Below are 25592 nucleotides of genomic sequence, written 5' to 3' on the forward strand. Positions count from 1 at the left end.
AAGAGGTGACTAGAAACCACATGAATTTCCAGTCTCACCTTGAAAAGTCAGTTTTGTATAAAATTGCTCTGCCTCCAAAAGAAACCAGTTTGGGGTGTTTGCCATTTCTCTGAGGAAAAACTTGACAGTTAGTGATCATGTTTTCTTTTTAAAATGTGGCCTTTTGGGGTACTTTTGCAAAGTGAGCTGTTGATCTGCCACCGGCATTATTTTCAAACGTGTGATAAAAAGCTACTTACTGAGTTCAAACCAAGCAAAATATTTAAGTTTATCAAGTGGTTTCATTCAGTTTTCTGACCTTCTCAGCAGTAAACACAAGAGACGCATCACTGACTGCGGAGTTGTGCTCTGTCACGGGTCTCCCTTCGCCAACCGCCATTTGCAACAAACCATGAATCCAGCAGACGCATTTTAAACAAATGCCCGTCCTTGCTAATATAGACTTTACACACGTCAACATTCTTTTTTTCCCTGATAATTAAGCCTATTTTAAGTCTCCAAATGTTAAGGGCCTTGGGCAAAAGTAAACTAAAGGCGGCAGGAAAAGAACCATCCCCGTTGCAATTGAAAACAGAAGAAAATGAGAGAAAGATGATGGAGGAGGAATTACCAGCTGATTTCATAACATATCCATGCCTCCCATACACACATATATGAAATCAAAATCTAGACACGGATAACGTGGACATCCAAAGGGGACTGCTACTATTCATACATTCGAAAAGAGTTGTTGAAATTTCTACTCATGAAGCAGCTCTTGTAGGCAGTTTGGGGATTTGAAAATCTCAGGGACTTCACTATCCAGCTTGCAGATGACCTTGTATATGGCCTTCTTCCAGGAAGGATCAACATCTTTGCCTGCGATAATGGCATTGAAAAACTCCCGTAATGTGATCTGCGCAACTTCCAGGAATCTCTCTGGAACCTGCTGATACAAGGAGACAATGGCATTAATAAAGTTTTCAGTTTCAAGTCTCCAGTTCTTCAAAGGAAATTGAGCTAAGGTCTTTCTTTCAGATAGGGGCTTACAGGGCACCTGCATTTTCTAAAAATGGCCGACCCCTATTCTCTTATGTAAAGTTGTTATATATAGTAGCATTGTAATGTGGGGTTGACAGCTTTGTAGAGTTTTAGAAAAAGACTTATGCAAAGGATACATGCAGACCTATTGAAAAACTTGGATTCCATTGTGAATATTTGAGTAGAAAAATGGAGACATACTGTTGGGACTCCTCGCTTCATTAAAGAGGTGTATTCCAGAATCAGTTCTCTACCTTATCTTTCAGAATTTGAATCATTTTTCCATTAGGAAAACAAAATGTCTTCTCAAAAGTAGACTAATAATTGGCCTTTGATATAAACTAAACCCACGCTACAAATGAAGAAAATTAAAACCTTAGTTTCCTGCTTGTATTAGAGGACTGTCGACTCTGTTGCTAAATTGTATACTAAAATATTCTTCACTATAAAGGACAGGTATACCTCCTTTCACTGCACTTTGTTTTGCTTTATTATAGGTCACAGATAGTGAGTTTTTTAATGAATTGCAGGTTTGTGGCAACCCTGTGTGAAGCAAGCCTACCGGCACCATTTTTTCCAATGATAACTGCTCACTTCACGTGTCTGTGTCACACTTTGGTAATTCTCGAAATGTTTCACACTTTTTGCTCTCGTTATCTGTGATCAGTGATTTTTGATGTTACTACTGCCAAAAGACTACAACTCAAGGCTCAGATGATGGCTAGCATTGTTAGCAATTAAGTATATTTAATGAAGGTCTATACTTTTTTTAGACATAATGCTGTTGCACACTTAATAGAGTACAATATGGTATGAATATAACTTTTAAATACACTGGAAAATTAAAGAAAACATCATGTGACTTGCTGTATTGCAACACTTGGTAGTCTGGAATGGAACCTGCAATATCTCTGAGGTATGCCTCTACGCTGTGGACAAAAAAAAAAAGAGTAAGATGATGATATTAATACTGAGTCCCAAAATACAAAAGTGTTAGTTGCTTGGTCGTGTCTGACTCTGTGACTCCACCGACTGTAGCCTACCAGGTTCCTCTGTCCGTGGAATTCTCCAGACAAGAATACTGGAGTAGGTTGCCATTCCCTTCTGCAGGGGATCTTCCTGACCCAGGGATCGAACCTAGGTCTCCTACACTGCAGGCAGATTCTACCATCTGAGCCATCAGGGAAGCCCAAAATACAAAATGTGTACCAAATCCTAAAATCCTACATCAGAAAATACTTTACCTTGAGATGAGAGTTTCTCCATAAGAGAGTGATTTATGCAGTTGACAGTAATAATACTCCACATTTTTGGACTGCTTATTATGTGTCAGGTATTGTGTTATATACTGAATGTGAACTGTATCATTCAGTTTCCCCAACATCTCTGTGGTTATTAACCCCATTTTACAGTAAGAAAATGGAGGCTCAGAGAGAATACGGGAATTGTTCAAAGTCACTGTAGTTCAAGATAAACATTCTCCAAATATACTGTTCAGAAAATCTATTTGTTAATTCTTTCCTACCACAGCAATGAATATATGTGTGTGTGTTTTCTGTGCATGTGCTTATGAATTGTTTATTAGTAGTTGTTTAATAGTCTGACCTCTTGTCTAGGGAAAGGAATAGCTACTGATGTACTTATTTAGTAATCTTTGTGAGTTACATGGTAAAGCAGGACCTATCACTCCCACAATGAAACAAAGGATTCACAGAATCATTCCAGATACTTATAATTTTCCAAGTACACACTGACACTTTGTAGTTTTCCTTTAGTGGGGGAACTTACACATGAATAATGTTTTACTTTTATAGTAAGTGCAGACATTTGAGGAAGTGAAAGCACTGCAGCTGCACGTGTAGACGGATCTGTCTACACCTAGACAAGAGGTGAGAGATTTTTATCTTGGCTCAGGCCTGCTGCTCACCAAAGTAACAGAGAGGGGTTGTCATTTTGAACATATTTGATCCCATTCTCCCCACCTTTTCTCGCTTTGTGCAGTGGACCTTTTTATAATGATAGTAACTGTTAAAGAAAATGAAAATGATACCAGACAAACCTGTCTGAGACATTTGGAGTTGGACAAAGAAGTTCAGTGCTTCCTATGGCAAGTCACTTGTCCTTTGAAAGAAATCTAATGATGCTCCAGAAGAAAAAGAGCCCCAATCTGGGGCCGACTGGATTCTAGAAAAAGTGAAAATGTTGAGAAGCTTCTCCCAAAATATATGTATATATAGGCTAGTTTCTCAGGACATAGTTCCAACCACCGCCTGGGAAATAATGGAAATACCACCTTGCTCCCCAGGGCTTTCCTAATGGCTCAAGCGGTAAAGAATCTGCCTCAAGTGCAAGAGATGCTGGTTCGATCTCTGGGTCGGGAAGATTCCCTGGAGGAGGAAATGGCAACCTAATGTAGTGTTGGCAACCCACTCCAGTATTCTAGCCTGGAGAATCCCATGGACAGAGGAGCCTGGCAAGCTACAGTTCATGGGGTCACAAAGAGTAGATATCACTGAGCATGCACGTAGCACCTTGCCCTCCATAAATGTGCAAACCCATATACTCCAAAGGCCATTCCCTGATGAGAATTCAACTGAACTCTGATGACCTTCTCCCCAATCTCCCGCACATATACGTGTATTTGGGATATATGGGGGATGGGGAGGGCATGGAGTGGCAATCAGCCCTCCTACTCACCTTCTACCAAATAAAAAGTCATTAAGCAGCCTTTCTGAGTACTCTCCTGTCTTCCCCAAAGATGATCCTTCAAATTGTGTCAAATGGGTGTTATTGAGAGAGGGATTATGGCTGGAGACCAGTTACACAGTGCAACTACCCACTCTAACTACGGAGTTTGGGAGCTGTTAGCCAAATGCTACAGAAACATAATCAGAGGCATTTATTAAAAGAAACATTTCAAGAAGTGTGGTTTCCCTGGCCATTGGCAACAGACCCACGATGAGGATCTATGGTCCTTGAACACTCGAGGATGCAGCCTGGCCTGGCGGAGAGTTCCGGGGACAGAGGTATGGCAGGGGCGCCAGATGAAGTCTACCCACTCCCAGGACCCCCAGGAGATCTGGAAACCAGGGCCAAGGGAATAGGGATGACGTTTAAGACAGTCAGAGGAGGGGGATGCATCCAGAAAAGCGTCAGCCTTGGAGGAGGGAAGAAGTGCAGTTCTGGGGGTTTGCCTGAGAACAGATCAAAGAAATTTCTTTGGGGAGTGTGCACAGCCTCCATTCTGTTCTTTTCTTTTTTTTTTAATGTTTAAAAATGTATTATTTTTATTTCTTGGCCATGCCACACGGCATGTGGGATGTCAGTTCCCTAAGCAGGGATCAAACCCACCCCCTTGCATTGGAAGGTAGAGTCTTAACCACTGGACCACCAGGGAGGTCCCACCCTGTTATTTCTTATCATTGGCCATGCTGGTTACTGATTTTTAGTGGGTTTTGTCCTTTTATAAGGACTTCCCAGGTCGCACTAGTGGTAAAGAACCCACCTGTGCTAAGGCAGGAGACGTAAGAGAGTAAGAGATGCTGGTTTGATCCCTGGGTCGGGAAGATCCCCTGGAGGAGGGCCTGGCAACCACTCCAGTATTCTTGCCTGGAGAATCCCATGGACAGAGAAGCCTGGTGGGCTACAGTCCCTAGGGTCGCAAACAGTCCGACGTGACTGAAGCGACTTGGCACACATGCACGCATCCTGTTTCAAACATTCATTTCTTTTGGCAATACTCTTGGGCTGTCCTTTAACAACTTGTGCATTTGTGTCTTGATGTCATTTAGCTTTTCACCTACTTATATCTAGTTGTAGTGGATTTATCATTAGATGTCTTTTGAGAGCTCTCCTGGCTTCCATTCTGTGTTTTCCTCACAACGCTACACAGGGTTTTGTTGCATCGTCTTTGATAAACAGCTCAAAATGAGACCCTGCCTCCTGCTTTGCTCCACATTGCTCTAGAATCACACCTTACCTTCCGCCTAAATACTTAAAAAAAGGAATTTTAAAATAATGATAAAAAATAGAGTTTAAAGACTTGAAATAGATCTCAGAGCTCATTTTATAGATGAAGAAAGTATGAGATTCTATGGGATGAAGAAATTATGAGATGAAGAGACTCATGTGAAATAACCGACTCAGGTCTATTGCCATTAAACCCTGCTGGCTCCTTTTAAATGCATTTTCAGTAATTCCTACTTATACGAGGCATCAAAACCTTGACAAGCTGTGGATTTGTGGCTTAGAAAAACCACAGAAGAGCTAGTAACTTCAAAATAAGTGGGAACGACACAAAAGATTCCCAAGAGGAGACTCAGGTTTATGTTTGGGAAGGGATGAATTCTTTGAGAACAAGTGAAATGGTTTGCTAATTTTGTGCTTAATTTGAGGCAATACTCATGCAACGGATTGGGCTAGATAAAAGAAAGTTATAACGAGATCCTCTACTGCTAGAGCAATTAATCTTTTTTTTTGGTGGCTCCACAGAGGTAATTGATGGGTAGCAACTGATCTGAAAGAGTGCCAAGGAATTCCATCCACAGGTAGAAATATTGCCCATGAAAGAGACCCTTACCTCTCTGCCAGAAAAGTCTCCCCAACTCCATTTAACAGAGTAAGGGGGGTGGGGGGGAGACTCCTTTCTGATGTTCTGAGCGAGCGTCTTAAGAATTCAGGGTTATGAGACTGGTCTTGTCCATGTTTTTTCAGTACCTCTTCACACCTAATGGATTTCCAATCACTAATAAACATCTGCAGAAAATCCCTTAGTGACAAGTAATCCCTTATCTAGGTTTCTTTTAATAGAACCCAACAATCTGCAGAATGAACCCTAGAGTATCTCTTCAGCATCAGGTGGCAACAGTCAATCAAGTCCCTGGAATGCAAGACAATGCCGGCCACTGGGAGGGGGAGGGAAGGCCATGCCTTTGGACATGCCACAGGGGAAAAACAAAAGGCTTCCAAAGTCTCTGGCTGGGACTCTGAGGCTATTGTGGGAGCTGCGGTGCTGAGTGTTCTTCAGGAGAGGCGAGTGGAAACTTTGCTTTGATAAAAGGCATCCCAATATAGGAACCTCACCCCAAATGGTCTTGCCTCTCCTTGCCTTGACATCTGGAGGAGAATATAATTGTGAGGAGGTACTTGACCAAACTCATACATTTCAAGGGGGCTGACTCTCAGCGTCCACCTATTTCATCACCACTGTTTGTTCTTGAGTCTCCTCAGAGCAAACGAGGGCCTTGTGGGCTTAGATGAAATGGGAGAAATGGGAGGATGTTTTCAAGTCTGCTCAGGGGTGCCTGGATTGTCACACACTCACACACACACACACACACACACACACAGTGCGTTGGGTGGGTGCTTATTTTGCTGTTCTTTTTTTTTATCAGAATGAGTGGCAAAGACACATTTTCCCCCCCCCGTCTTCCTCCTCCTCTTCCCAGTTGCTTTACCTTCAAGGATGATTTGTTTTATTAAACTGGCTGTCCCTAGCCTCTGCAGTACATAATAAAAGCCTGACATAGCAGGCTGCCTGCCTTCTGCGTCCTGCAGACGCTCATCATAAGTGTCAGGACATACCAAGGTTAGCGGTCACTGCAAGTGTGCTCGCTGGCCCAAACCTTGCCAAACGCTCTTGGCAGCTGAATGAATGTCAGAGAGAATAGAAGGGGAATTACAAAGGTTAAAAAGAAGACAGCCTCTCCTATTTTCTGGAGACGGGGTAGCTGATTTTTCACACCTCTGAAACGGCCACAGGCTCATCCATTGGCCTCTTTCTGGGGATCTAAACCTTGCCCCTTGCACAGCTCCCTGTGGCTCTCTTACAATCTTCCATCCCCTTTAAAACCTGGTCCACTGGCCTCATTTCATCAGTGGGATGATGTTTGCAGAAATGGACAGAAAATAAACCAGGCATAGACCTCGCTCCCTAGCTCCTCTCCCCAGTAACCAAAGGCTCACATGGCTTCTCAAGCTTATTAATCAAGAGATGACAATCTTATCAAGATGGATCTTCTTTTCAGTTCATCCTTGAAATGATTTTTTTTTTTCAAACTTCAGTGAAGAAATGGTAAAGGAAATCTACATAAGGGCAGAAGTGGCCAACTGCTGGGAAAGTAAAATCTTGGTTTACTGTTTTGGTGAATTAGTTCTGTGTGTGGGTTTACTTTCTTCTTGCTCCTTCATTTAAAAAATACTATAAAAGGGCAATAAAGTGCTGACTGTAGGAAGACAATGTCAAGGAGAAAAGGGTACTGGTATTTTGGATACTCTTCACTGCTCGCCTTGGAGAGAGAGTTATTCTTGTCACAAACCCTTTTGTCTGCGTCTGCTGACGGCTCGCCTGTAGCCAGCAGCATACTTTAACTGTTTTGTCACCTCCTAACATCACATGCGTCAGCTGTTGGGCTTTTGTTACGGGTATTGTAGAACTAATCCGCTGTGGCTGGTCTACTGTGCAGTAAATAAAACAGAAACGGGCTTCTCAGACAATTCTGCATGAATATTTCAGATGGCTTTTACAACTCCGATTCACAAAATCAAATAAATAAATAACTCCCACAGTTTCCCCCTTAGCCTCTCCCCCACACACAGAAACAAAACCCCTCAAACTCGACCCAGGTGCCTCCAAGTCAACTGCATTGAGGGCCCTGCCTTGAGCCTTCAAGCAATTGTTTGAGTGAAGTTGAAAGAGTAGAGCTCTCTCAACATCAACACCAGGCTGTTTATAATTATTATTAGACTTAAACCCATCTGATTCCAAAAACTGGCTAAGTGGCTCTGAAAATCTCAAGAGCTCCTTCTCTCCTTGGGATTTCTTTAAAAAAGAAATGTCATGTCATCAGAAATATATAGTTAGAGGTGCCTTATCAAACTGCTTTTATTGTTTCCACTTGCATTTTCCTCCCTTCCACTCATCTGAAAAGGGTCAAAGGAAGATGCTCGTGCCTCTAATTCATCCTAAGAGCCTTTCCAAAATGTTTAACCTGTATAGGAGCACAAAAGGAGAAGCAAACTTTGGGCTGGAGTTTTTTGAAACTGAATTGATATTGCGAGTTCTCTTAAGGGATAAATAATGTACTAATCATACACAGCGAGGCATTTTTCTGGATGACTCGTGTCTTTGGAGAAGTTAAAAAGGGCATTTGTATGGGGCTGTCTGTGCATGCTCATGTCTGCACGCATGCGTACACACATGCACACACACCCCTAGATCCTAGGAAAGGAGACAAAGTTGAGGTACTTTCCCGAGCATTCATTCACCCTGGTGTGCACGTGATTCCTCTAAACAAACTCTCTCGTCCCTGCTGTTTGTTCAGTAAATATTGATCAAGGAGAGACATAGTTCCTGACGGCAGTGGCACAAGCTGGGGACTTAGACTGTAGACAGAGTGGACTCAAATGGATAAACTCTGATGCTTTACTAACCCCTTATTGAGATTATCCAATGAAAAGGCAAGAACAGATACGTTATTGCTGTTCCTCTCCTCCGTCTCACTCTCACTGAATTCTCCTGCCTGAGGCAGAAGAGGGGAATCTCAGAGCTATGAAAGATGGTGACAAGATATTGTGACTAGGGATCTCCCTTCACAGTCACACACACGCTTACTTTGTGTGTACTAGCCAGGAACTAACTGGTCCTTCAGAAGGGCAGAAAGGATGCTTCCCAGAGGGAACCATGGGATTGTGTCCTAAAGCCCTCTCATCAGGCTGATGGATCCAGTGGGAAAACAAGCATGAATGTGCTTTGGAAAGTGTAAAGCAGTTTCCAAAAGTAAGGCGGTGGTTTGAACCTTAAGGACAAGCCCACTTTCTGGGAGACAGTTCACTGTGATTCATATATGTGTGCAAAGCAGTGTTCTGAGAGATGCTCTGAGGAGGTTCACGTGGGAGATTCTATCAACTGAGTCAACACGCTGAGAAAAGTTGCTTTGTGTTTCCTAAGTTTTATTTCCATCACGTCATGATTCTGATGCGAATCTTGTCAGGGGCTGAATAGTCAAATACATTTCCCTTGGGAAAGCTGGTTTTAAAGTCACATCTAGAGGCTAGGTTTTGTGTTTTAGGGACAGAGCACCCCAGTCAAAGAGTAAGGTGTTTTGAAGCGTTCCTGGAGAGAGTGACACGGTAGCACATAACTACAATATGTAAATCAGATGGCCAATGAGGATTTGCTGTATGACTCAGGGAGCTCACGCTGCTGCTCTGTCACAAGCTAGAGGGGTGGGATGGGGAGAGAGGAGGGAGGGAGGTTCAAGAGAGAGAGGACACGGCTATACTGATGGCCCACTCATGTTCATGTACGGCAGAGGCCAACACAATATTGTGAAGCAATTATCCTTCAATTAAAAGTAAATAAATTTACTAAAAAAAAAAAAGAGCTTCCACCAAATGGTGACAGGGCTGTTCTCACAACAGAGGCTGCCCTCACCTCTGTTGGGAAGGATGGATTTTTCAGGGAGCAGTGGCTACAGAAGTGTTTGCCCACATGACACCAAATGAGGCTGAGGAAGACTCTGTAGCCACAGCTGAGCTTTGAACGAAAGTCTCTGCCTCTGATGCTCCAGATAGATTCAGCATTCAGGGACCTCACGGGATCAGGTTAGTATGATGCCCACGAAGTGGCTCAGCCGGTAAAGAACCTGCCTGCAATGCAGGAGAGCTGGGTTCAATCCTTGAATCGGGAAGATCCCCTGGAGAAGGGCATGGCAACCCACTCCAGTATTCTTGCCTGGAGAATCCCATGGACAGAGGAGTCTGGAGGGTTATAGTCCATAGGGTCTCAAAGAGTCAGACACGACTGAGCGGCTGACACTTTCACTTTCTTTCACAGGATTTGGCTAGTGTGATGCCCACAAAGTTTTAGGCATATGAGTGGGCTCACCTCCCTCCCACTTACATGTTTTGCTACTTGAATATGTGAAGACTAAATGCTTATAGGAAGTGGCTAGAGTTCAAGGCTGTCCTTAAAACAAAACAACCAAAAAAAAAAAAACCTCCCCCCACCATGTTTCCTCGGTCTAAGCAAAGGAACACATGGCAGTAACAGTCTGTATCATTTTTTTTATAAACCTTCAAAAGAACAATGTTCTCTTGAGCAAAATTCAGTAGCATTCTGTAAACATTAATTTAAGGAAATCAATAGCCTCAGTGAGCTAAAGCCATATTGCAAGATAAACTGGCCAGAGTGCCACTTTGTCAAATAGATTTTCGTTTTCTCGGCCTGATAAAGACAGTTTCAAAACGGGGCAAACGTGTTGCAACCAAGGTTTGAAAAGTATGTGGCCTTCAAACAGTCTGCTCGTTTCTCCTACAAAGCTGGATAAACAGACTTTAAAAATGATAAGATGGTTCAGAATTGATCTGGCTCTCAAATTTTACATGGGGTAGATTTTTTTGGTTGTCTCACAGGAAAAGAGAAAAACAAAATATCACACGCATGGTCAGAATAGAAAATACAAGTACTTGGGAGAAGGGGATAAACTGTCTCTAGAGAAAGAGCTCTGGGGGGAGTGTCCATTGATTCTTGTCTTTGAAAAAAAAAAAAAAACAGAAGGGAAGAAAGAAATCTTTATTCATGCTGACCTGATAGGCAAACACACCTTCCTGCCAAAATCCAAAAGCCAAAATCTCTAGTGGGTATGGGATTAGAGGTTTGAGCTGTTGGAAGCTGTTTCTTCTGTGAGTACCACCCAATGTCAAGTCAACGTGCGAGGGAGGGGCTGGGGGTCAAGCCCTGGGAGAGGGCTGGGGAAGGACCTTGAGACAGCAAGATCCACGCTGCAGCCTCAAGGGTCCTCCCAGCCAGCCTGCAGGAGGTGCAGGGAAAATCAGGAAAAGGGGCGAAAGGAAAGCCTGTGTCTCGTCTGCCGCTGTGGCAGGGACCTGCTCTGAGCTTGTGGGAATACACTTCCAAGTGAACCTGCTGGCCAACCCTCAATGCCCGACCAATCCTTATAAATGCTGACAGAGTGGTGTCCGGATAGGATATGGTTGACATGGTCCATTGGCGGGAATGTAGCAAAAAGGACGTAACAGTCCCACGGAAGCTGCAAGGTAGGAGGTTGAGGATTTACCTTGAGTGGACAGTGGAACACCACGGGAAAGGATGTCAGGCAGGGGACTCTGGTCTTCGGTGTGGCGGTGTGGGCCTGGCCATCAACCCTCACGTGGACTTCCCTCAGCAGCCCAAAGGAAGTGCCAAGGCTGCCCTGAGGGGTTTCTTTGTTTCCTCATTTGAATTTGAATCATTTACCTTTGAAGGGGCTTCCCTGGTGGCTCAGATGGTAAAGAATCTGCCTGCAGTGCAGGAGACCTGGGGTTCAATTCCTGGGTTAGGAAGATCCCCTGGAGAAGGGAATGGCAACCCACTCCAGTATTCTTGCTTGCCTGGAAAGAGTGGATATTTGGAAAATAGAACTGTATTTGGAATATTCAGAGAAGCAAATTCCTACACCTTTCAGATGCTGATAATTTATAGAGCATAATTGATAATTGATAGGGGCTGGAATCGAGCATTTTGAATAGTTGTGACTTTCACAATAACAGAAAAGACTGTCTTCACTTCCATGCTACCTGTTAATAATTTGTGTATACACTTTAAGCTATGTAAACATTCCACTGGCTACTTTGCCTATCAAGATAAATAAAACCATTTCTCCCACAGCCCCAGAAAAGGAAGTACTAGCTTGCTAGGAACAGAAGGACACATGCCTTTATAATAAACTCTATGAGGCTGTCAAAACTATGTTGTAGGCCTGAAATCTGGTTCACCAAATGTGCCTAAAGTGGCCAGTGTACTTGTTCATGCTTGGAGGTCTTGGCATTGTATGTATTAAGAAATATAATAATTGTCATGTTACTTGCTATAATGAGTTTAATTTTTCTTCTCTCCCAAACTCTACACATGTCCAAAGAGTGACTCCAAGTTTAAATAAGCATAAAACAAAACAAAAACAAAATCAGAGGAAAAAAAAACATCAGAAACTAAAATCTAGTATTTTCTCCCATCCCTCCATCCCCGAGAAACTATGAATATACTCTCCCATCTTAAAAACAAGGGCAAGCTCTCTGATGGAATTACTCATCTAGTAGGTTGTTCGGTAAGATTTGGACCAAGACTTTGCATCAAAGAATCATAGTTCTGGAACTTCAGAAGGAGAAAGGATCTGAGAGTTCATCTTCTACCAAAGACAGAAAAAGCCTCGGACAGGGGTCGGAAAACTCCTTCTGTAAGGGGTTGGACAGTAAATGCACAGGCTTTATGGGCTGGGTTTGGTTTCTATTGCATATTGTCCTTCTTTTCACAACCTTTACAAATGTAAAAACCATTCTTAGCAAGGGCCATAAAAAAACAGACTTAGTGCCAGATCGGCCCTGCGAGCCAGAGTGTGCCAACCCCTGCTTTCAGCCAAACTTAAGAGCCAGCCACTTTTCTGAAGGCCTAAAGCTCTTTCATTCTCCTCTAATCCCGTGTCCCTCACTGGGTCAGCGCACTAGTTGTTCCTGCGAGGGTAGCTGGGATCGACTAACTCAGATTCAACCTGGATTGTCACACCACTCCTCAGATGTGGGTAAGGCTGCACATGTCTACGGGAATAGTTCTTGGACCACACACAGAGATGCCAAGGACCAGGTGGCCCTCCGTCTTGCCCTGCTTTGACAAGGAGCTTTTCATTAGGCACTTCCCTGCCAGCAAATATTCAAATGTACTAAATGGAGGACTCCATCTCTCCTTCGTGATGCAGGTAATGAATCAACTTCGATGGAAAAATAAGCACTAGATAGCTGCTCTGCAGCCTTCACTAACTTCAAGTCACCCCATGAATTTTGTGCCAACCGTGTCAGAGTTCAAGACAGGCTGATAGCGCCTCAAGTTTAACTTTTTGCTACCATTACTGGGTGAGGCAGTGGAATGAATAGGGCCAAGCCTGGTGCCCTTCTTGGATGGGAGATTATTCAAAAACAACAGGGCATCAGCTCTTCAATATTACACGGAGGGAAGCTGGGGCACAGATAATCCGCAGTTACTCCTGTTTCGTTGGAGAATGCATTACGTGATTGTTTTCTGCAGAGATTTACCTCCATAATTAAGCTGTGCCCAGGCGAACATGAAAACCAGTCTGTGTGCCCTTTATTCGTGGGGATGGAGTAATAAGAGTGAGAAGCCCGAGGAGAAATGGGGTTGAGGAGATGGGGTTGAGGCAGGACAAAGAACAGCACGGAGCAGAGTGAGCAGGAGAGAAGGCGCAGGCAGATGCAGACGCTATGGGAACAGAACCCAGGTTCCGGGAGCCTCCGCTTCTCTGCTGACAACTGCTGATGTGTCCCAGTAACATCTAGGTGGTTTGGGACAAGGACTGGGGTGAAAGGCACAAAAGTCAGGAAAATTCCGCTTTGTATTCTAGGGAATTCTATGGGTTTCTCCTCCACGATTACCCTTTGTATTCACAAAGTTAAGTCAGCTAGGAGTTCGTGAAAGGCTTTGACATTCCTTTTTCAAGAAAGGTTAACAGCTCAGAAAGACAGAAAAGTCAATTTCAGAAGGATATCCACTGGGAGACTTTTGGAAGTCCTCTAGTAAACAACCAAAACCTCTTGAGGTAATGTTTCTGGTGGGAAGACTTAGGATGCTGTTGAGGGAAGCTCAGGACTCTACAGATTCTTTTGTACACTTTCAGGTCACTTAAGCTGATAAATCTCTGGGAATTCCCTGGTGGTCCAGCGGTTAGTACTCCGCGTTTTCACTGCCAAGGACATGGGTTCAATCCTTGGCCAGGGAACTAAGTTCCAGCAAGCCAAGCCAAGTAGTGCAGCTGGAAACACACACACACACACACACACACACACACACACACACACACACACACATAAATCTTTGAAAAATACACTATATTGAAGGAAATGCAGTGGCCTTGAAACTATCCCCTACTTCTGCTTCTGATCATGCCTCTGCCTACACCCTTACTCAAACTCCCACACATCTATTCCCAGTAGATATATTACCTTTTACTTAATTCATTTTTAGGACCAGATTTTACTTTCGACTGTTACTACTGCTGCTGCTGCTGCTGCTAAGTTGCTTCAGTCATGTCCGACTCTGTGCGACCCCAGAGACGGCAGCCCACCAGGCCCCCCTGTCCCTGGGATTCTCCAGGCAAGAACACTGGGGTGGGTTGCCATTTCCTTCTCCAATGCATGAAAGGGAAAAGTGAAAGTGATGTCGCTCAGTCGTGTCCGACTCTTAGCGACCCCATTGACTGCAGCCCACCAGACTCCCTCGCCCATGGGATTCTCCAGGCAAGAGCACTGGAGTGGGGCGCCATTGCCTTCTCCGTTCGACTGTTAAGGTAGCCTTAAAAAAAAAAACAGAGGCTGAGTATAATTACCATGAGAAAGATGGAAAAAACAAATCCAAAAGGCCAGTGTGAGGATTTGATACTCCCAACCACAAACTTGGGCTTCCCTGGTGGCTCAGCTGGTAAAGAATCTGCCTGCAATGCGGGAGACCTGGGTTTGATCCCTGGGTTGGGAAGATCCCCTGGAGAAGGGAAAGGCTCCCCATTCCAGTATTCCATGGACTGTATAGTCCATGGGGTCACAAAGAGTCGAACACGACTGAGCAACTTTCACTTCACTCACAACCACAAACTCAGACATACAGAACTCCAGTGGAAAAGACTTTTATGATCGATTTATGATCTTCTGGGATATGCTTAAAGGAAAGGGTGATGTTGCTTTTGCAAAAACTACCAACCAAGCCTCAGAGTGAAGGTAGCTATGGCATCTAAAACAATCAACTCTGTCCTGAAAGAGGGGAGATGTATATGCTACAAAAATTAACACATATTATTACACAGGCTGGCTGTTTGGGTTGAATTGTGGCCTTGATGGAATGTGTGTGGGGACAGGTATACAGGCTCTCTGTTCATTTGTTCAGATCCATATCATCTCCTAAAAACCCCACAGGCATGAGGGCTTCATGGATGAATGTCCTCACTGTTTGGCTGCCGTAGCCAACACAACGAAGTGAGCAGCACATATAATGGCAATAAATTGTCTATAAATTTGAAAAATTCATCATTCTAATCCCAGCAAGGGAGTTGCCATGTCTCCAAGGACACAGTTGAAAGATCTGCAAAGAGGTCCTCGGGAGAATACTAAACTGGGCGCCCTGGAGAGTTTTACTGAGATAATGAAGCTGCAGCAGGGTGGAAGCGGCTCCACGTGGACACCATCTGTATTCCCAGGGGCTCCATAGTCACTGTTTAAAGCTTTGCATCATGCGCAGGACTTGTGTAGAGAAAACAGAATGTCTTCTATTCTAGAACTGCAGAATTTCAGAGCTAGAACACAGCTCTGTCTTTAATCTTATCACTTTACAGGTGAACAAAGTGGAGCCCAATGAGGCAGGTGCTGCCAGGGGCAGACCCCCCCAACCTGGGGCCCCTTCCACCTTACCCTCTCATCTCATTAGTGCCCTTCTCATCTGGAACCCATGACTCCAGATTCCCAGAGCTCCTGCAGGCTGCTGTCACCTTTATGGCCAAACTTGGGGCAGAAGGAATCCCTTTCTCTTTTCAAAACCAATGTTGCACTGACTCCCTGTCCCAATTCTAAGGACGATTCCCTGTTTGCTCTTCTCTTTTGTGTGTTTTCCTGTTTAGGGTAGGCAGGAAATGCTGCAGTCGTTGGGTTACTGATCGCTGCGACAAGGTTAACTTTTCTTTGGCTTGCTAATGAATGAAAGCAAGTGCTTATACAGCACTTACTTTCTGCTAATATATTAGTGGACATTCATTTGATTCTCACACCAACTCTGTGAGGTAGGCACTATCATTTCCCCTGTTTTATAGATGAGGACACTGAGGCAGGCACAGAGAGGGCAAGACACTTGCCAAGGTTTCACTGCTAAAAAGAATCAGTGCTGAGGTTTGATCCCAGGGACTGGTTCCAGACTCTAGGCTCTTAAGTTCCACTATTATGAGTCCAGAACCTCTGACACTGAGGGCTTCCCTGGTGGCTCAGATGGTAAAGGATCCACCTACAACGCAGGACACCTGGGTCCGATCCCCGGGTCGGGAAGATCCCCTGGAGGAGGGTATGGGAACCCACTCCAGTATTCTTGCCTGGGAAATCCCATAGACAGAGAAGGCTGGTGGACTACGGTCCATGGGGTCCCAAAGAGACGTGACTGAGCAACTAACACTTACACTTTCATAGACGTGCAAAAGACTTCCCCAAAGGAATTCCCTTTTAAGATCTCAAGGTGATGCTTTTATAAATAAAAGTAAACCTTCTTGTAAGGGAATATTTTGTTTCCTGCTTGAGAATAATACAGAGACCAGAGCTTTCTTGCCTTAGTGGTCATTTTTAGACACTCATGCTCAAGGCTAAGGCTGTGTCTTCATGATGTCAAACACTCCAACACTCCAGTACTTTACCTATCAAAACACTGAAAACATCAGCACAGCTGGATGGATCTGTGCATTTTTTATGTGCTGGATACATTCCGTAGACACAATCAGATTTGCTGGAATACTTGCCAACAGTCTCATAAAAAGTTCTCACAGGGTCATTTTAACCAGAAAGTGCTACCGAGATGCTACTCAAGAAATCCAACTTCTGAGGATGAACTTTTGCGACAATCAAAAAAGTCCCATTGGAGGTGAGGGAGAAAGCCATGACGTGGCTGCCCCCTCCAGCTCTCCCTATTGTCCTAGAATTGTAACTGTACCTCCGGAAAACACAGTCCTGCCGGAAGAGCATTATAGAAATGATGGGGGCAGCCCACATACTGTATGAGATTAGACTTTTAAAAAGGATTAGGGCTCCTTAATCTGGAGAGATGAAGATTAAGAGGGAGTAATGATCAAAGTCTATAAAATCAGAAAGGAAATGGAGAATATGGCCCTAGTCCTGTTCGTAAATCCCAGGATATTCTAATCAGGGCTACCCCTTTGGAGTTCCAGGGAAATCACTTTAACAGCCATAAAAAGAAGATACAATTTTCACAGCAGGTAATACATTTAGAGAATTATTATCTTGAGAAGTGGTGTACTCTGAGAATGAAGTTAGATTTTATAAAAGGTTTAAATAAACCCAAGGGTGATAAAACCATAATGATCTAATAATGGGAGGTTAAGAATGTTCTGGGGACATCCTGAATCTTTTGAAAATGATGCAATCAATGACAGGTACCCGCCTCTCCTGACATGCTCCCTGCCCAGGGCTGGTGGCCTAATGATCTGCCCACCTTTCTCCTCCCTTTGTGACCTAGCTTTGTTCCTAATATTCAGACCAGGGCTCAGTGACTAGAAAAGCTCGGAAACCTACTACAAACGGCAACTCATTCTTTGAAGGGGGTTTTCTTCGATTCTTACCAGGGTCTTTGTCCTAGGATTCTGAATAAATTTATGAACTAATTTTTTCCTTTTGGTATACCTTAAAATTAAAATCTACATTTTACTCAAACATAGAGACATTGGAAACATCTTATGTTGCAGTGGTGCGGGAATAAAATTGGTTAAACTCTCTACTGGAGAAGCTCCTCATAATACGCTAACACAGATCAATTAATTCACATTTAAGAGGAAATTAAACATACCGATTATGTAGTTCCCATCACAGCCCAAGATATTAAGCTCTAAAATTTACTGCAGTTAATGTAGAAATCAGCACACCTTAACAAAAGCTGTGGCTCCATCCAATACACAGAGGAAAACTTGAGAGAAATGTTTTAGTTCCTTTCCAAAACAGCCATGCATTCGTCACTTTCAATATCTAATAATAGGTCGTTGTTGGGGGCTGGGAGGGTATGACAGCAGAATAGAGGCGGGGGGGGGGGGGGGGGGGGGGAGGGGGGGCGGGAGGCGGGGAGGGGATTTGGGGAGTCGGTAGAGCGGAGATCAAGATTCCATTCAGAGAAAAGGAACCTTCCAGATGACTCAGTGAGGCATGAAGAATATTTTCTGTACTCACACTTTAGACTGCTTACTGAAAACCTGGTAAAATGTGGCAATGCACAGAAAGGAATAACAGAGCCAAGGAGAGGGAAGGGGTGGGGAGAGGTGGGGCTAGAGGAGAAAGGTGTCCCTCTCGAAGCCATATCTAATAATGCTTCATTCTAACCCTAAGGACCACCATAAACTGGGAGCAATCCCTGGGTATCTTTTCAAAGGGCAAGTATGAAAACGTCAGTCCTCACCCTGGGGGCGCCACTCGGAGTCACACGGATTCATCTGGGAAAGGGCAGACCGGGAAGGTGGGAAGGGGTGGGGTTGGGTTCAAAGGTGCAGTCACCGTGCTTCACGTGGTGCACTTTTGAAGGCTCTGGGCAAGCATGCCGGGACATCTGGAGTTCAGAAGTCGAGAAAAAGCGGGGAAGAACCAGGAAGATGAATACTTGATCATCAGCGACACAAAAGAACGGAGCAAAAAGAAGCCTGGATTTGGGCACTGGCGTCTGGCAAGGAGGCCGCCAGCAGGGCTAATGAAGCATTTGTGGTGCAGGACGATTGCCAACGCAACAAAGAAGATGTGCTTGGGCTCTGCAGATGTGCCAGGGCCCCCAGAGCAAAATAATGACATAATCACCATCAGTGTCACAGACCAGACTGTACACAAGGTGACAGGGGAGGGGGAAGCTGTAATACACACACGGGGAGGACCCACCGGGGCCCACTGCGGCTGCGCCCTGAGGCCCGGGATGCGGGCACAACCGCGTGCCCACCTCTCTCTAGCGCAGTCTCACTTCCTAAGGTGAGGCTTGTCCCATCACCCATCACCGGTGGCTTTTTTTTTTTTTTCTTCCAGTCCTAGCTACTCCTGATGAAGCCACAGAAATCAGAAAAGCTTAGGAGAAATTTGGACTGGCTGGAAAAGGCTTGGAAAAAGAGAGAAATGGAAGAAGTGAAAGGGAGAGAGTTTTGAGTCAGACTCCCTCTGATGCTGCTAAGCTCTCTGCTCTAACTTCCATGACCCTAGCCACCAAGCCTGAGGGATAAACATGAGCATGGGGTGTCGTCAAGGTTTCCCACTGCAAAGAAAATGCAAGACATATTTTGGGGAGCCTGGGAGCTAGGGCCACACAGTAGCAATAAAGAGTCCACCTCAAAGAGCCCCACAACGATATGAAGGAGGAGGGGGCTGCCCTGCCCGTTTTAAACAAGGCTGCTCAGCCGGCCTCGTCACCTGGCCTGGCTCCTGCTCCGCAAGGTGGGTGTATTAGTACAGCTGTCTGGCTTTTAAGTGACTTTTGTCAGTTTGAAAGTGAAAGTCTGTTTGAGGAGCTGAAAGAACAATAACCCAGAGGCCGGAAGAAGGGCTGGCAACACAAAGGACCTAGACTACACTACTGTCCCTTTTCATGGCTTCTACTGAAAGATTCATAAGAATAACTTTAATTTTTTATGAACCACACCCCCCTCCCCATTTTTGGTATGACTATATTAGTTGTGTCAACTTCCCGATCCAGGATTCTCTCTAAATAGCAAAGGGTCTGTTGTGAAAGCGTCTTCAAAGAGCGGTGGGGACAGAATTGCTTCTGGGCATCCTGCAGGTCCCTTTCTCCAGAAGACATAGCTCTGAGGGACACGGAGATGCTCTTTCAATACGGGTCCCTCCACCTCGAGGTCCCCATGAACACTCCGGCCCCGTGACTTAAACCTCTCTAATGCGCTGGTTCAACTGCTCCTAGGAAGAAGGATTCTATTTGTTTTCTTGGCTTCCCTCTGTTTCACAGGAACAGTAGTATAATAATCACTCATGGCTCTCTTTTCCCTTTACTTTTCAAATAGCTGTCTCCACGGCGCGTCTTTATTTGGTGTCTCAGCTGAAAGGGCGGGGGGGGGGGGGGGGGGTGGGGGGGGTGGGGGGGGAAGGGGCGATGCGGAACAGCTTTCATTTGTTTTATGTCATGTTACCAAATAATTGGCTTGAGGCAATTGCTGAAGGTGAAACAATATTTTAAAACTGGGATAATCTACTTTCAAGAACCAAAGTCCGAAGCTTCATCAAAAAGTGTGTTTGCCCAAACACTTATTCTGGCAAATGTATACCAAAGCAGTTAAGAGAAGTGAGTGAATGATCCATTTTCTGCCCTATGGCTGAAAAAGAACCAAACAATTACAGTGCAGTCAAATCCTGGGGGCAGGGTTAGGGTGGGGTGAGGAAAATTTGATTGAAAATGTTATCCGCTACATGAAAAGGGATCACCAACTTCTGAACAAGCTTGGGGTTCGCTAAATGAGTCTGTTTAACCTCAGCGAAACAAAACAGGCTGCTTTTCAAAAGGTGGTTAGAACCTCTACAGACATTTAATCCAGGATGGGCGGAACACAGTGATACTAACCCCCTGAAAGCTCCAACCACCACCAGCGGCACTCAGCGGAGAACTGGCTCCCTTTCTCCTATTGATAACCCTTTGTGGGGCGCAGAGAAAGAGGCGAGGCAAGGAGAACTGAATGTCAGACAATGACCATCACACCACACAGTCTCTGAACTTTCCTCAGCTCTGAAGGACAATTAATTATGAAGGCCTTAGGGGTAGGTCGAAGCAAGGGAAAAGCCCACTGCCATCCCAGCACCGCGGCTACCCCCTCTGTGTTTGCTAAATGGCTTTGCCTGTTGGGGTACAGCCACCAATAGATAGATCACTGGGTAGGGTAGGGGGCTGGGGGGGTGGGGGAAGAAAGCAGAAGATTTTTTTGTGTGTGCGCCTGCCCTTGTATAATTCTATTCTCACTGTGAACTCATCCATACACAAAACACAAGGACAATTTTTTTTTTTTTAAAGAGAGAAAAGCCACAGGGTAGGTTGCAGCAGAAACGGCCTCTCAGTGGTGTGTTAAAAAGGATGGTCTTTTTCACCAAATCATTTCACAGAGGCAAAACAGACAAACACAAAGAGTTGAGACTTTTTCTCCGACATTAAATGGAGTAACTGATAAGGTCAGACATATGATACCTAAAGACATGAATCTGTGAACTCTTGAAGTCAAAGGGCCTCTCTGTGCCGAGGAACAATCTTTCAAAGGAAATAGATCATAGAACTCCACTGAATCTGCTTTAAACTTTATGAAGCAGGAGGAGAAAAAGCTCTAAGTAGGGAAGCTTGACAGAAGAGCCTTGAACTATTTTCTGAAGGAAAGATGAGACCCTCCCTAGGCTGCCACAAAACATCTTTTTTTTTTTCTAAAGGCTCCTCTGAACTTCGATATGTGCCAAGACACTGCCATTGAAAGCCGTATAATTATGTGCTATAGCCACTGTAGAAAATGCTTTGTTCCCCCCAACAAAGGACAATAAGCAAAGTAAAGCGACATTACACTGTATCTTTTTCTTTAAGAATGTTGAGAAAGGTCATGGAATGCTATAACTAATAAAGCTGTTGAGTAAGGAGGTTTGAACGTTGATCTTACTGTGCTTGAATGTAACCCGATGACAAAAAAGACACAGGGCGCTAAAAATGCAACGACGTGACCAAACAGATGATAAACCGATGGGCCCGCTTCATTATACCAATCAACACCTTGAGTCCCAAAAGGATGGAGGTGCAGAAATGAAGCTTGGGGTCCACACGTCGCCCCGCGACCTCCCCCGCCCCACTGTCCCCAGCCCCCACCCAGTCTGGTGTCCTTTACTGCTCCCTCCTTCAAATTTCAGGCAATCATCCCGTACAAGGAGCGTGTTCCCAGACAGCCATGTGCGTACAGATATTTAGAGAACATTCATTTAGTCTCTTAAAAGATCAATTTGGCTTGTCAGTGGGGGCACTGGCAGGGAAAGAAACAGTAAAGGTTTCTTTTCCCTCCTTGCCACCCACCAAGAGTGCGTTGTGCGATCATTTAAATGGCGCCTCAGCTTCGAGGCCAAAAGACAGCGAGAGGAGTAAAAGGGTTTCCCCTCCTGTGCCAGTTTTCCAAATGATCACTCATATTTAAGTGTCTATTTGGAGCAGAGGGAAGCGCTTCCTAAATCCACCTGTCCCCATTTTTCTTTAAAGAGATGGCAGGGCGAAGGAAAGCCTTCCAAATATATTAAATCTTCTTAAACATGCACTGTGTGGCAGGCGGGAGTGGGCTGGGAGTGGGGGTGGGCCTGGTGGAGAGAGGAGATGCAGTGTGTGTGTTTAAGTGTCAAGTGTTTGGGTGGGGGGGTGTTTTGGTGGCGGGGAAGGATATGAGGAGTCCTGGCTTTCCATCTTCTTTCTAAGGAGAGAAGACATAGAGAGAGGCCTGCAGAAGGACCCTTCCTGCTTGTCATGTGACACCTAGAAAAAAACAGTCAAACCACAAGCAGCAGGATGGAGCGTGCGCCGCGTGAATTATGCGTATCTTAGGAAATGACATTGACAAGCCTGCTAATCAATGGATCAAGGTCTCTTTGCTATTTGCTCCTAAGCCTTCCATCCAAAGCCCTGGGTCTATCGAGGGCAAGGGTAGTCAGTCCCTCTTCCTTGGAGTTTGCACCCAGCCCGCAGTTAATTGGCTAGTTACTGATAGCCCACGGGGACGCCTGGCTGATCACGGTGGGGAAGAGCTAGCTTCCAGGACTGGAGAAGGAGAAGGCCGCTCAGGGCAGCCTGGAAGCTGACAGTGAGCCTTGTCTTCTTTCCGGCCACAGTTGTGAGGGAACCAGAAAAGCAATCCAATTGGATGTGCGTGCCCCTACGGTTAGAAGGCTCCGCCTGGAGGAAGGTGCCCACCACATTCTCTTCCCAACCTACAGCCAGGCCATGCCAGACCCCCCATCTCTGGGTTGTTCAGCCTTTCTCGGAGGCCAGCCTGCCACAGTCAATCCAGAGTAGATGTCTTCTGGGTCTCCTTAAGCAGTGCGTTTAACCTCCGTGACTTACACGGATCGGTTGCCTTAGTTGAGTTCTTTGCAGAAACGTGTAAATGCGCCTTGGAAACTGACAGGGCGCACCACCTCCATTCTGCGCCAGAGTTGTGAGGGAAACAGAAGTAATAAAACTGCACTCCTATGCTTCTAAAGTCAGAAGTATCGGTGTGATTTAAAAACTGGGAAGGAATCCCAAATCTCCTTTCCCTCCCCATAAAAACCAATTTTGGAAGCTCTTCAAAGTGAAGTGAGAATGAAGCATGGAAATATATACCATAACACCTGGAAAGACAAATTTATTGTTGCCAATCTTGTTTAACCTGAGAAGGGGGAGTGAAAAGCATGGACAGGCCCCTCCACACACCTTTGCGGACTCACGTTGGGAGGGAGGTGCCCGACTCCTGTCTTGTAGCCAACTTTCTTCCCTTGAGCACAAGCTGAAAGCGTGGTGCACCCTTCCCTGCCCCCCACAGGGTCTTCTTCCACCTTCCCTGGGTCTTCTCAAGCTCTCACCACCCCAAGTCTGCAGGCTGTGCCAAGAATCTTGGCAATTGTGTAAACTGATATAAAAGGCAGAACAGCCTCTCCTGTCACTTAGGAGGTCCTGACTCACACAGGCCAGGAAACGCAAGGGTCCAGAAGAGGAGGGAGATGCAAGCCACTCCTTCTGCACTAGTGATAAACCTTCCCCATCTGCTTAATTTTCCCAAAGGCCAGGGGTCAGCAGCCACTCCAGCCTTGAGAGCCATTGGCGGCGGGGGGCTGGAGGGGGGTGGGGCTTCGTGGTGACAGAGGCACCACCAGCAAGCTCATGACAGAGGCAGAGATGGAGCAGGAAGCTGAAAAAAGACGCGCGTGGGAGGAGAGCAAGAAGGAAGGAGAAACTGGTAGTGAGAGACAGAAGCATCCGCCTTACCCCTGCTCTCTTTCCCTGGCTCCTCTATTCCCACATGCTCAGAGCAACTTTAAAAACAGTATAAAGCTTTAGGCAAGCTGAAGTTTTCCTTGTGTTAATATCCATATCATTATTAGTACTCACATTAAATAAGTTAATATTGGTAGAACACGTAGAAGAGTGCCCATGATAAACAGGGGGCTTCCCCGGAGGCTCAGTGGTAAAGAATCTGGTGCAATGAAGGAGACCCAGGAGGCGAGGGTTCGATCCCTGGGCTGGGAAGGTGCCCTGGAGGAAGGCATGGCAACCCACTCCAGTATTCTTGCCTGGAGAATCCCATGGATAGAGGAGCCTGGCAGGCTACAGTCCACAGGGTCACACACAGGTGGACGCGACTGAAGCGAGTTAGCACGCACAAACGCACAATAAACAGAATAAACAGTCAACACATGTTAGCTATTTCATCATTGCTACAAGCCACTGATTAACTGATTGAGAAATTTAAAACTGCAATCAAGAAAGAGGTTTTACTACTTGGCCAGCTAATACTCAGTTGGTTTAACATATTCCTTTGAATCGACTGGCTCTTCATGTAGACATACCTTCGGTCTCTCTACCAGGCCCCATCTCTGTTTAAAAATGTAAGGAGAAACCAGGTGTGCGGTTCTCTACTTTACCATCTTCCTCACTTGCTCATTTCAGACTACAGATGTATCTGACTTGATCTTCGGGGGAGAAACTTAGATGGGTAAGTCAAGCAGTGAACACAACAGCAGCTGAATCGGCTTGAGGCACTGGGTCCACCTCCGCTCACAGCCACCGCCCACACTGGGAAAGCGACCACAATAAGACAGTGGCTTTTTAAGCACCTCACTTAAGCACTGACCTCCACGCACCAAGGCACAGAAGAGAAGGATTATCTCATCTGAAGCTTTTCTGAATCCGTGCCCCAAACTTCCTAAATTAAAAACTAAAGAGAGGCTCAATTAAAAACTAGTTCGTGAACATAAGGGGCGGTGAGGCTGTGTATGTGGGTACGTATGCGAAGCAAAGGGGGCCGCGCAGAAGCCACCTCCTGCCTCGTGTTTAGCGCATTTCCGGAAGGAGTCTAGTTTTTTACCAAAGGAGGAATAAGGCCCAGAATAGTCCAATAACTTGTCTGAAGTCACATGAGAAGTGACAAAACTGCTCCCTGGGCCCCATCCTCTTTGCGCTGAAGCAGTCTTAAAATAGACACTGCAGATAAAGGAGAGGTGGCCTGGCTGCAAGTGGATATGATTCACAAAGAGAGGAATATCAGATGGTAATCATATTAAAGGAGGATTTAGATGATGCTAAATGGAGCAGCTTGCTGGGTACCTCTTGATGCCAGCCATCCTCTGTTTGTGTCGTGTTGGCCCTTACGCTGAGTAGGGGATTAAAACCAACCAGGTAAGGTTTAAACGACCCTAAAAAATCCTAATGGGCACTGTCAGGATTTGTTCTCTCAAGTATGTTACTCAGCAAAAATGCACAAACCAGCCCATGAATCTCAGGCAATTCTTTTATGAAGCTTGACGCATGCTGCCAAATGAGTATTTATCATAATAAACTGTAATTAGTTCACCAGCATACCGTTGAATTCTCTTAGCTCAAAGTTGACAGCAATAAACTTATTAGAAAGGGGTTGCGGAGCAGTGAAGCTTTTCACAAGATTTCTCTAAAACATTTAGCCATCGTCATCATGTAGGGGACATGGGTTCAATTCCTGGTCAGGGAACTAAGATCCCATATGCCATGCAGAGTGGCAAAAAAAAAGAATTGCATAGCCATCATCATATGCCTCAGCTTT

General features: G+C 45.2%; 1 protein-coding gene across 1 annotated transcript in view; it reads right to left on the reverse strand.

Annotated features, from left to right (window-relative positions):
• Positions 1-502: 502 nt before the first annotated feature.
• PROX1 (prospero homeobox 1) overlaps positions 503-25592 on the reverse strand; it is a 50111-nt gene continuing 25021 nt past the window's right edge. Inside the window, exon 5 of the mRNA XM_052653996.1 lies at positions 503-925. Within this exon, the coding sequence (XP_052509956.1) occupies positions 740-925 (186 nt within the window). The 3' untranslated portion in view covers positions 503-739. The remainder of the gene's footprint in view (positions 926-25592) is intronic.

Source organism: Budorcas taxicolor, chromosome 16 (assembly GCF_023091745.1).
Source record: "Budorcas taxicolor isolate Tak-1 chromosome 16, Takin1.1, whole genome shotgun sequence".
Classification (NCBI taxonomy): Eukaryota; Metazoa; Chordata; class Mammalia; order Artiodactyla; family Bovidae; genus Budorcas; species Budorcas taxicolor.